The sequence below is a fragment of the Macaca nemestrina genome, chromosome 8, assembly GCF_043159975.1.
Source record: "Macaca nemestrina isolate mMacNem1 chromosome 8, mMacNem.hap1, whole genome shotgun sequence".
NCBI lineage: Eukaryota > Metazoa > Chordata > Mammalia > Primates > Cercopithecidae > Macaca > Macaca nemestrina.
In genome coordinates this window covers 13124143-13137030 of record NC_092132.1, presented here as the reverse complement: position 1 = coordinate 13137030, position 12888 = coordinate 13124143, and the positions used below count along the sequence as shown (strand labels likewise).

The following is a 12888-nucleotide window of genomic DNA, read 5'->3' as shown; positions in this document are numbered from 1 at the left end:
TAAGCTGAAAGATTCCCAGGTATTTTATACTTTCACTCCATTTTATGTCTATACTTGTATGTATGGTATGTGGGGAACAGCATATTCAGAATAATAAACATTACTATTAATGAGCACCTATGACTTACCAGGCATTTAAATGCACCTTTTCTCGCATGAGCACCCAGGAGGATTCACATTTTTACCACTGAGGAAGCTCATGAAAATAGAATGACATCTTTAAGGCTTTCTGGCTGGAAGGTGGCAGAGCTGAATTTTGAGCCAAGTTGCCGTCTGACTCCCAAGCTCATATTCTACTCTGAGATGCGATCTCATAGGAAACCACTACCCCTTCAACGTTATCTAGGCGCATCCTTGAGACAGAAGAACCAGGAGTTGTGTGGGTATGTTTTGGAGGTGTCCAGCTACAGGTGGCATGGTCATGTTAACATGCATAAGGAAAACTCTAAGCTCCTTAATGTTAAACTGCCCAGGGCTTACTGCCTCAGGTCCAGCTCCCCAGAAACAGAACGCGAGAAAGGGATTTCAGTGTTAGTGACACATTTGCATGTAATCATTGAGGAAATGGTCACAGGGCTCCTATTAAAAGGGACCTAGGTGGGACAACAACAGCATCTATTATGCCTGCCATGGTGGGTGCAAAAAGATACTCTCTTGGGAAGCAAGGTAAACTTGGCTTTGTACCCCCAAAGAACATCCATCCCAGGGATTTCTCCTTCTGATTTCTCCTCTCGGGTTTTTTTTTCTGCCTGAGCTGAGACACAGGGGTTTTTCTTCATTCCTCCAGAATCCAGTTAAAGCAGCTAGATTAAAACAAAGTGCTACCAAAGACCTGGGCTAAGAATAGGAAAGAAACACAGGCAGTACCATGAATCCAAATGAACTGGATTCTGGCTGCTTGGGTTCCACACCTGCTCAACCACATGGGGCTCTGGAAAAGAAATGGACTGAGTTCCACCCCTCCTGGATTCTGATCTACTTGGGAGAGGTGAGCACCACCATAGCCAGCAGGAAACCACTGGACACAGACCCTAGAAGTGGACTGCTATGGTTTGTGTCCCACTGTGTGACCTTGAGCAGGTACTTCCTCTTTCTGTGTTTTCTTCCTTATCAGTGTAATGGGGTGGCAATAGTGCCTGATTCATGAGGTGAGTTAGTCCTTGTCAAGCACTAAGTTGTAGGCACTGTGCTTTGGGCTTTATATAATGCTTGCAACTGGACAATCTCTATGAGCTGGGTACCTTCTCAGTGCTCGTCACGTATCAATTCATTTCATCTTCATCTAACCCTGTGAGGTCAGTGCACTATTATTCTAACTTTATAAATGCAGGAACCGAGGCACAAAAAATTCTCAACGTCACAGAGGCAGAGTTCAGATTCAAACCAGCCTGTGTGATTCCCAAGCCTTTTTCTCCCGCTGCATGTGGCCTTGAATGAGCTCATTCCATCCTCTCAAAACTCTGAAGGAATAGGCATTATCATCCCTATTTTAAAAGTGAGAAAACTGAGGGCCAAAGAGGGCTGAGCAAGTTGGCCAAAGTCATTTGCATATGGTGGAGCCGATACTTAAGCTCAGCTCCACCTGTTCCTGCTCCCTGCACCACACCTGCTCATGCCCCCACCCCAGCCCCGTCGCTTCCTGTTCCTCCTCCTCCTCTTGCTCTTTGTCGTTATCATCAAGGGTGGCAGAATGACTGCCTTCTGGGGACACTGTAAAGGAAGGGATGCCATGGAAGGGCACAGGTGGGTGGGAAGCCCATGTGGTCTTGTAGCTTCTCCACCACACTTACTTTGCTGTGGGCACAGATGGCCGAGCCCAGAAGCTTCCAGGTGCCGCCTCTCCGGTCCATCCGCAGCATGCGCAGGATCTGCAGGAAGCGCAGGCTTCGCAGGGAGGTGGCCAGAACATTGCCTTGGTTTCCCACAGCAACCACTGGCACAGAGGCAATCAGCACAAAGATGTCTGGGAGAGAGGACAGACAGAGTGGGAGGGAAGAGGGAAAGGAAGGTCAAGCGAAAGCACTGGCATCATCATAGGTGTTGTTTGCTGGCAGATCAGCAAGTGCCAAGCAGTGGGACAATCTGAGCATTGCTGTTGAATCTTGCCACCAACCACACATGGTAAGTGAGATTATTCCCTCGTGACTGATGAGGAAGCTGAAGCTCTGAGCCTGAGTGCCTTTCCAAGGCCACCTGGCCAGAAGTAGTTGGGTTGGGATTGGAAATAGGCCTACCGCACTTTAATGCTGGCTGCAGAGCAGCAATTCACCAAGGCCCCCCGCAGTGTGGTCCTTGAGATTCACTCTGGGGCCCCCAGAGGAGATCTGCAACTGCTCAGTCTATGGAGGTGAAGCCTGACACTCAGACACTGTTTCCATTTGTGTTTCTCCTAAAAGCATCACCTGAGGTAGGAACTTGGGTTCAAGTAACTTACTGGAAGATGATCTTAGGAAGTAGAAGTGATGGCAGAAAGAGAGAGAATGTAAAAAAACACAGACACACACACAATGTAAGGGGGTGTTATCAAGGTCACTGTTGAGTCCTTTGAGTTGTAGACAGACTTCCCAAGATTATCCATCTGAAAAACGGAAGGCTGGGACATCTGTTTCTTGCCTCCTGCTGGTTGAGGGTCATCCATAGCATTGTCAACGCCCCCACACATGTGAGCTACACTGGCCCAGTGATTTCCCTAAGCTTGAGAGAAGGCCTTGGGGTAGGTTGTGGAAAGAAGATAGGCTCAGCCATGACGTGGGATGCTGGTAACAGGAGATGGCATGAAAATGTCCACTACAGACATTTCAGAGATGGAACAAGGGGACGAGACACTTGAGATGGTTAAGTAGGCTCTTGACATCAAATCATCTAGTATGGAAGAGGGAGGAACTGATCTCTTTTCTATTTCCTTGTTGTAGTCAATTCCCATATCAATTATCACCCTACTTTCCTGCAGACAGTTACCAAGTAAAAAGGACCACATGGCCAAGTAAATTTGGGGAAAAACTCCATTAAGTTGGTTTAAAAAAATTATTAGTGTTATTTATTTTCAGTGTCATTACTTTTTTTTATTTAAACATAATAATTGTACATATTTATGGGGTTTGCAGGGCTTCACAGAGTCTTTAATCTGCAGATACACACTGTGGTTCTCAATTTTACAAGTGAAGTATAGTCTTTCCCAAAATATTTTGACCACAGAACTACTTTTTTGCAAGGGCTCCAAGGGTTCCAGGAAATACACTTAAAGAAATATTTGTCCACTGGGAAAAGTCCAAGCTCTGCAAAGCCTTCTGTGATCTGGCTCCTGGGAATCTGCCAGAAGCCTTTGTAGTTCATTGAGCACATATCTCCATATCTTCGTGTGTTCTGGTCTCTCAGCTTGGAATAACCTCCTCAACTCATATCAAGTCACATTTGCCAAAAAGCTGGTCTTTCCTACCTTGTTAAAGTGTCCCCCAGGTGTACCTGACCTTTGGAAAAACCTAGGGGTCAAACCTCTGGATACTGATACATCTGCATCATTTGCCAGGCTTCTCAGATTATCTGTGCAAAACTATCCATCTATAATGCTTGTAGAGAAAACAAAAGAACGCCAAGATGTGTAGTAAACACTATGGTCTAAGACGCTCCATGAGGCATTTCTGAACCATTTTTACTCAAAATGGCAGGGTCTGAGACTGCCTTGAGTACGAAGGCCATCATGTTCATGGGTGTGATAACCATACTCTTCTCTAAAACAGAGAAAGACAACATTTCCCATAGGGCCACATTATGGAAGAAGTGGATGTGAGTACACTGGAAAACATGGCAACACTAAGCAAGGACCGTGTGATACTGAGGCCCAGCCTCATCTCCCCAGGGAGGGTGGAGGGAGACCTGGAGCTCTGTGACTGCAACTGATCTTAAAATAGTGGATATTGCCCCATGGGGGATGCACCTGTCCTGCAGGGGTCTGGGCTCCATCTGTTGGGATGTTCTCAAACTGGGAAGGAGTCCTTTTGAATGTGGGCACAGTCCATCATAAAGCTACCACCCACACACTCAGAACTTCTGGTCAGCCTTGGATCGGTCACGCCAAAGAAGAAAAATAAGCCTGCTTAATTGTATTGCACTTGCAAAAAACTTGGAAGGAGGAAAAGGAGAGAGGAAAGAAAGAAAAGTGGGGATTAGATACTGAAAGAGGGCAAAGGAAGAGAGAAGAAATATGAAAAAATCATCAAAAAGTCCTCCAACATTGCACACACACACACACACTCACTCACATACCTCCCATACATTCAAAATGCTGAGAAAAACCCCCAAACCTCATAAGTCCAACCTTAGCAGTAGATGGGAATAGGGCAGAGACTTCAGCTTGGAGTAGGCAAGACAATGCAACTCTAGGCTGCATGGAGAGAAGCCTGGCACCTGGGACAAAGGATATGGTCCAGCTCTTCTCTGAACTGGCTGTCCATCCCCGAATGACTGTGTTCAGTCTTGGGAATGAGTTTTCAAAAGTAAAGTGAAGAATGAGTAGCATGCTCAGAGCAGAGGGAGTACGATGCTGAGAATGCATGATGTAAGGTAAGTGGAAGCCACTGATAACATTGTTTCTTGGTAAAAGAAGACCTTCTGGAGTGGAGAGGAGGAATAAAATGTCTAGACTCAAATACCTGAAGAGTGTCAGAGGAGTTAAAATAAGATAAATGCCTGGGTAAGTGGTGAGCACCTTGTGACTAGGGGCACGCAAGCAGAGCCCAGGTGACCACTTAACTGCTGCTGCTGGGGACTGGAGCATCAGACACAATGGTAAGTTGGACTAAATGCCTTTGGAGGTCCTTTCAGCCCTGACACTATGATCCTGTAATTCTAACCTTCCCATGGATTTGAAGCTCCAAGATTCCTATCCATCACTCAAGGAGATTTTGTCCTGTGAATCCACAGATTTTAGTCCACACTGAACTAGTAGGCTGGGGAGAGCGTCCACCTTCTCTACTATCAAACTGCCTGCACACAAATGGAAGGATTCCAGTGACACCTCTCAAAGCAACCATTGGATTAAGAAGCAAGACCACACCTGGGTGTTAGGACAGAATCCGCTCTTTCCTGCATGACTGAAAAATGACTCAGCTCTGTGATCCTCTGTTTCTATTTCTGTACAATGGACATAACGTGATGCTGTAGAAGTAGATTCTCAGCCAGCCATGGTGTCACGCCTACAGCTTCCATCCCAACCCGTCTGGAAATCTGTGGAGAACTTTGATTGTCACAGCGACTGGGGGTGCTACTAGTCCAGGGACTGTAACCGGCTTGCTGCTCCACAACCCAATTGCCAAGAGTGACACCCTCCACCGCCAATTAAGAATCCCTGCCCTGTGCAGTCCTTATGAGGACCAGTCACAGAAGGAGGAATCTGACGACCCGGAAGGTTGACACTGTCCCTTCTTATCTAGGCAGTGTCAGGGGCTGGGCTGGCCTCCACAGTGCCACGTGATTTCCCAGAATAGCTGCTTAAACTTTTCTCGGAGAAACAATGCCCCAAAAGAAGAGAACTGAGGAGGCTGGGAGGCTCAGGGTCAGGACTTACCCAACATGCACAGGGGCTTCCTGGCAAACTTCAGTCGGCCCCGCCAGCCTTTGTATCGGCAGCAACACCCAGCAGCCCAGATCCTCAAAGCAAACTCAGCTCCAAAGATGAAAATAGCAAATGTCTCCTGCATGAAAGAGCATATGGAGAGGCACTGATTAACCAGGACCCACTTGTCGGAAGCTAGTGATTTCTATTCGGAAGTTCTGAAGAACTCCATTTCTGTGTTGTTGCTGGTTGTCTGGTTGGCATGGATGGCTGGGGATGGGGGCGGGGAAGGTGAATGGGGAGAACAGGTCCATCACCGCCATTCAGTTCAGAGGCCTCCCGTCTTCATTGTTATGTGCTAACTGTCCTTAATGCTGCTAAACCTGGCACAGTGATTGCTTGTTCTTTTTTCTATGTTTTTCTTCCAACAGATCATTTTAAAAGTCCCTTTAATGAATGAAAAGCCCCCAAGAAGTGCAGTCGGGTTGAAAAGAGAGATACCAGCGAACACAATCTATTAATTCCACCCAGCGCCTGTACCCTGGCGTTGCTAATTGTGGCTAATGGTTATTAAGCCTGGCCCCTGGGCCAGACAGCCCCCAAAGTGTTTGACAATATTATTCTCATCTTACATTTTGAGAAACCAGGGCACAGAGTAGTTAAACAAGTTTTTCAAGGCTATGAAGTGGAGAAGAAGGGATCTCAGGCTCAAGTAACTAGGCAGCAGCGCCCAGGAGCTTAAGCACTCTCCAGGACACAGGGTCTCCCTTTCCTTCTGCAACTCCCTTGATAATCAGACACCAACACCTCTGCCTCTCTCTCTTTTGTGACCTCCCTGGGCCCCCTAAGGCACTGCTGCTTGACAACAATCCTCGGAGCCTAGTTCCTGGAGTTGGGTGCTTTCCAAGGAATTCCACACTGAGGTCTCAGCTCTGGGTTATGCCTTTGCAAACCCCTGCTCTCAGAAGGAAGTGCTGACTCTGGTGCCTTGCTGGCTTGCCCAGTGTGAGAAGAAGTCTCCACTATTTTAAAAGCTCTAACTAGGGGCCACACGCCTGCCCTGTGTGCAGGATGGAGCCTCACCCCATGCAGTCGGCATTGCCCTGAAGAGGCAGAGCTGACTCCGAGTCATGCAAGGGTGTGGTCATTCAAGGGGCCAGTTGACCAGTGCTGTCCGGTGGCTACAGAAGCAGCAAACCCTTGCTAGAGCCTGCTCTCAACAAGGCACTGAGGCTGGGCCCAGCCTATGTCTGCATTTGCTGCTCACCTGACCTTATATATTTTGGGCAAGGACTTGAGCAAACAGAGTCAGGGGTACATTAGCTGACTTGCCCAAGAATTCTAACCCTACTCTGTTTCCATCACACCACCTAATGGAGGACAGAGAGTGAAAACAAATGGGGGCCCCAGGAGGGGAGATTTAGAGGTTTTAGGTATAAATGGAATTCTGCACCTGGCCTTGAAGAGAATGAGAGATCCTTGGAGTTTAGATTGTGGGATACCAGGAAAAAAAAGCAGAGACAGGTTTTAGAATGAAACATGCCTTTGTGTTAACTTTTAGAGGATTGGGAGGCTGTATTTTATAATTTAATAACATGCACTGGTTTTTGCTTTGACTTTATTTCCCATTCTCACTAATGTGGAATAGCAAATATTTACCAGGAATGCCATTCTTCACTCCACATGTGCCCATGGTGGAGTGCCCAAAGGGAGGCTTTGCTTTTCCTTGGGCCTGGACTTGACTGGAAGCTGCAACCAGTCAGGGAGGAGTGTACCCAAGGGCAACCTCCTTTTCATCACTGTGGAAGCCCAACCAGAAGCATTTACCCCAGAATGCAATCTTACCAGTAACAGAAGCCAGTCTCCCGAGACAGTCTCATACTCCTTGAACGTGGTCAGGACAGCCAGAATCAAGCACCCAAGGACAATCAGGAACCTAGAGGGAAAGAAAGAAAGAGACTAAGGAACCTTTGAGTCATGCTTGCTTTGAGGCTAAGATGGGGAAAGGTGTCTTCCAGGATGAAGCTGACATGTGCTTTATATGCTATCCCATTCAATCTTCATAACAAACCTGCAAGGCAGGCAGAAACAATCATCCCAGTTAGACAAAACAAGGTGAGGGAAGTTGACCAATGCGCATACTTTTACTTAACCAGCTAGTTAGTAGAATCAGCTAGTTATAATTTAAACCAGATCATCTCGTTCCAAACTGGAGGACATTGCTGAAATTCCAAAAGTCAAGACAACTTTTCAGAAGTCAATAAGAATATGAATTAATTTATAATGTGTTCTACACACATAGGACTGATTTAAAAATATACGAAAATGTTTTCTTAGAATGAAGAAAACACACATTTATTCCAAAGATTGAAAAATTCAGCAAAGGCTTCTGTCACCAAGTATGAATATTGTTCATATTTACAGTCAATTGATACAAAAGGAAAGAATCTCTTTCAATTTGGGATCTTTGGAATTGTTTTTGAAATGCTAGAAAGAAGAGGAACTACTACACTGAAGGATTCAGAATGCTGGTCCTTTAAAATTCACGGAGAGGTCACCTGGTTCATGCCCAGGCTCAGGCAGGAGCGAACTACAATTCTTTAAGAACGTTATCTTTATGAACTCTGTGAGAGGTGTGCGTGTGTGTGTGTGTGTGTGTGTGTGTGTGTGTGTGTGTGTGACAGAGAGAGAGAGAGAGAGAGAGAGAGAGTACATGTTTCATTGTTTCACCAAGGAAAATGGTTCTCCCTCTTGGTGGAGAGTCTTTGGCTTAGTTGTCAGTACCAGGTTCCCTGGATGTCCAATAGGGAATTTACAAGCTAGGGTTTATGGGTGAAGCCTGGTACTACATACTCTAAGCTCTCCTACTCCAGGTACTCTGGTTTTCTGCTCTACTTACGTTCTACCCATGCTTTTTTGACTTTTGTTCATTCATTCATTCAATATTTAAACGGCAGACACTGAGCATACAGAGCCGGAATTCAATGATGAATAAGCTGGATCTGTCCTCATGAGCTCACAGTTCAGATACACAGAAAGTTGTCTCATGGTGTGACCATAAGGACCATGATGTAAGGAGGATGGAAATGTCTCCTTCTGACCTTGGCTGGGACCAAGTTCTGCCTCTGACCCTTAGTGATCCTGATCATATTTTCTGATAAATAAACCTATTGATCTTCAGACCTGAATCTTTGTGTCTCCAATCATGCCCAGGAACCCAAACAAGATCCCCAACTCCTTCCTGTGTTTGGCCATTTTATGTGAAATTCGACTTTGACCCATGTTTGATATCTGCCTCCCCTAAGCCCCAAATCTTCACAGTTGATGATGATGATGGTGGAGGTGGTGGTGGTGGTGGTGGTGGTGGTGGTGATGATGTTGCTAATGGTGGTGCTGATGATGGTAACAACATCAGTAACTGTTACTACAACCTGCAAAGTTAGATATGACCATTCCTGTTTTAGAGATGAAGAAATTCATCACAAAGAATCACTACCATTAGGGTAACTATGCTGTCAGTAAAATGACCACCACAAAGCTTGGAGTCCAAAGACATGGGCTTAAAAGGAAGCTCTGGTGCTTTTTATGTGATTTTGAGCAGCTCATTGACTTGGCAGATCCCAGTCATTGGGGAATGAGAATAATGAATCTGCCTAGAGCTCACCATACCACGATTCTGAGGACTTCAGGAAATAATTGATGTGGGATATTTTTAAGTCAATTGTTGAGGATCATGGTGCTCTCATAGAAACATGCTCATCATTGGCCAGTCAGGGGGCAGGGAACTTAATCACTCTCAGAAGATTCTGCAAGTCTACATTATGATTCACTCAAGACCTTACTTTATTCATTCATAGGCTCTGTAAAGAAGACCTTGCTCACAATAATTTTCTTTCTCTTATGACCTGTGTGTTCTTAGACAAAATACAAAACATTTCTGAATCATGGTTTCCTTCTGTGTAAAATGAATCCAATTAAATGTCCATATCCTCCATTATTCAATGATGTAATCCATGTCAGGTGCCTGGAAAAGTTAGCCTTCAGTAAGACTTAACCATCATTTTATTGCAATTTAATACCAATTTATTTGGTGCTTCTTTTGTCGCAGACATAGTACTGGTTTTAAGGATACAAACATGAATAAAACCTATTCCTCATTATGCAAGCACTCCTTAATTCAATGTGGAAAACAGGACAAATAATTACTGGAGAATGTGGTTGAGGTTATGACCCAAGTGTTCACATGCTTTGGGAGCATCGTGGAGGGGCTGTAACCAAGAGGTCGGAAGGAAATTCAAAGCTATGCTGCAGTTGACCATATGTCCAAGTTTATCCAGGACATTCCCTATTTTATGTGTTGACCTGGAGTCTGGACCCCTAGGCCTCATGAACAACATGTATGTGTGCAGGAGGTACAAAAGTTCATGGACAAAGAACCAGGTTTGATTTTTCTTAACAAGGAATGTGGGTCTTTTGTGATCTAGCCTTGCCCTCCTCACAGACTTGTCATCTCCTGCTGCTTCCCCACACCCAGACTGGTCATAGGAATGAGAGAACTTCCTCAAATTATCTGAGCCCATGTGCCTTCTGTCTTGGTGGTCCTCTTCCCTGCCCACTTTTGCCATATCTCCATCATTAACCTGCTAATGTCTTGGCAGCGCCAGTCATGCCTTGCCTCTAGAGCCTTCCCTGACCCCAGCAGCTCTCCACAGGCTCCCTTGTGTGATCTCATCCCTGGGATCCCAGAGCACCCTGATTCACTTCTACTCCAGCAGGGACCACAAGCCGCTATCATCATGTAACTAACTGTTTGAGTACATCATGTGCTAAATAAAACATACTGTCTCCACACCTGAAAATAGACTCCTTTAAGGGAAGGAACTGCCTTTGCCTGGGGAAATTTATTGATCCAATTGAGGTAAAAGTTGCAACCCTAAAAACATGAGACTGCTAAACCACTTAGCAATAAAAATTAACCAAAAATGGCTGGGCACAGTGGCTCATGCCTGTAATCCCAGCACTTTGGGAGGCTGAAGCAGATGGATTGCCTGAGGTCGGGAGTTTGAGACCAGCCTAACCACCATGGAGAAACCCCATCTCTACTAAAAATACAAAATTAGCCAGGTGTGGTGGTGCATGCCCATATCCCAGCTACTCGGGTGGCTGAGGCAGGAGAATCGCTTGAACCTGGGAGGCAGAGGTTGTGGTGAGCCGAGATCATGCCACTGCACTCCAGCCTGGGCAACGAGAGCAAAAACTCCATCTCGAAAAAAAAATTATCTAAAAATTAGAGATGGGGATTGGTGTTGAGGGCCAAAAATGACAAAAAAAAAAAAAAAAAAAAAAAAAAAAAGAAAAGAAAGAGAGAGAGAGAGAGAGAGAGAGAGAAGAGGATATGGTCTAGTCACATGCTGAAGGATTTTTTAAAATTTTAAGTTCTTGGTCCAACAATGCAAGTCATCAACCACAGCCTCGTAAATGAGTTTGTTTTTAGTTGGCATCAATCCTGGTGCTTGAATCCATGGCTGGATCAGTGCATGGGGAAAGGAGACAGGTGGTGTCCCACAGCTGAATTAATTTGGCAGGAAAAGGAGTCCTTAGCTGGACTCTGAGATTTTACACAGCTCCTTGTACTTCGGAGACATCTATCTGTCTGTCTGTCTGCCTATCTATCTGTCTGCCTATCTATCTATCTATCTATCTATCTATCTATCTATCTATCTATCTATCTATCTATTGTGAAAGATTCAAGTTATGTGTATGGTGGGCATGCCCTAAAGTAATCTCCAATGAGTCAGGCAGTTGCATAATTGTCTTTTCTGAGTGCAAGAAGAACCTGTGACTTGCTTCTAACAATAGAATATGCCAAAAGAGATAGGATGTCACTACTTTGTGTACTTTAAAAAAAAAAAATATGGCAAAGGCAACTGGATAGTCATGCCTGTGATTATGTTACATTATATGAGACTCTGGGGCTAGAGATTCTCCTGCTGCTCTTGATGTGAGCTGCTGTTTTGAAAGGCCAGTGGGAGCTATATGGCAAGGAACTGTGGGGTTCTAGGACTTGAGAGCATCCCCTGGCTGATGACCAGCATGAAAGTGGGACCTGTTCTGGAACTGCAAGGATCAACAATCATGGGATACTGGGGAGTCCCCTCACAAGCTCCAGAGAAGAACACACCCCAGAAAACTCCATGACTGCTACTTCATGAGAAGCTCAGCAGAAGACCCAGTTAAGCCATGCCCAGACTCTTCATGAACCTGAGATTAAAAAATTGTGTGTTGTTGTAAGCCACCAAGTTAGAGGCAATTTTTAATGCAGCAATAGAAAACGAATACCGTGTGGAATGGGAATCTGCACTGAGTGCATCTCACTTTTATACAGCAGGGTAACCCAAAGGAGGTCTGGGCTGCAGGTGTGCATCTGCTCTATTAGACTCTACTCCTGGAGGGCAGAGACTATGTCTTGTTCCTCTCTGTATCTCAGTGAACAGCTCAAACCTGACACTTATTAAGAACCAATATATGTTTAGAGAATGAATACAAACAATTTCAGCAATTAGCAATGGCCTTGGTTGTTGAAATTAAAGGCAAGGGACATAAGGTGAACTTGGAGAGACAGGCTGGGAGCATGATATGAAATATTTTGTAGATCAAATGAATAGTTTGAGCTTTATTCTGCAGAAGATAATCTTTTTAAAAATACATGGTCACACTCTGTCACCCAGGTGGGAAGCCAGTGGCGTGATCATAGCTCACTATAACCTCTAACTCCTGAGCTCAAGTGATCCTCCCATCTCAGCCTCCCAAGTAGCTGGGACAGGTGTGCACCACCACCCATGGTTAATTTTGTTTTTATAGAGATGGGATCTCCTTATGCTTCCCAGGCTGGTCTTGAAAGTCTAGCCTCAAAAGATCCTCCTTCTTTAACTTCTTAAAGCACAGGCACCAGAGACATGAGCTTCTGTGCCCAGTCTAGAAGATCTATCTACCTATCTATCCACACACATACATATATGTGTATCTCTCTCTCTCTCTATATATATATATGGAATATATGGATGGATATATATATACAGATAGATAGATATATGTAGAAAGATGGATATGTGTGTGTGTATATATATACACATATATGTGTGTGTATATGAGCTGACCAGAGAGGAGGAGGGTGCGCTGGAGAGATGACAAGGGTCCCATGAGAGAGCATCCTTCTGTGGTCTTGGCAGGAGTCGTGACTAATGGGATATAAAGATCGAGCAAGAGGAGCACTCGTAAGGTCTTGGGGTGGGAAGAAAGAGGACAATGTGCTGTTCGCAGACATCAAAAAGCTTTGC

At 45.1% G+C, this 12888-nt stretch overlaps 1 protein-coding gene across 1 annotated transcript in view; it reads right to left on the bottom strand.

Moving 5' to 3' along the window:
- LOC105492824 (potassium voltage-gated channel subfamily Q member 3) overlaps positions 1-12888 on the bottom strand; it is a 363808-nt gene that overhangs the window by 56841 nt on the left and 294079 nt on the right. Inside the window, exons 2-4 of the mRNA XM_011760082.3 lie at positions 7397-7487; positions 5564-5690; positions 1791-1963 (exon numbers count right to left, since the gene is read on the bottom strand). Coding sequence (XP_011758384.2) covers positions 1791-1963; positions 5564-5690; positions 7397-7487 — 391 coding nt within the window. The remainder of the gene's footprint in view (positions 1-1790; positions 1964-5563; positions 5691-7396; positions 7488-12888) is intronic.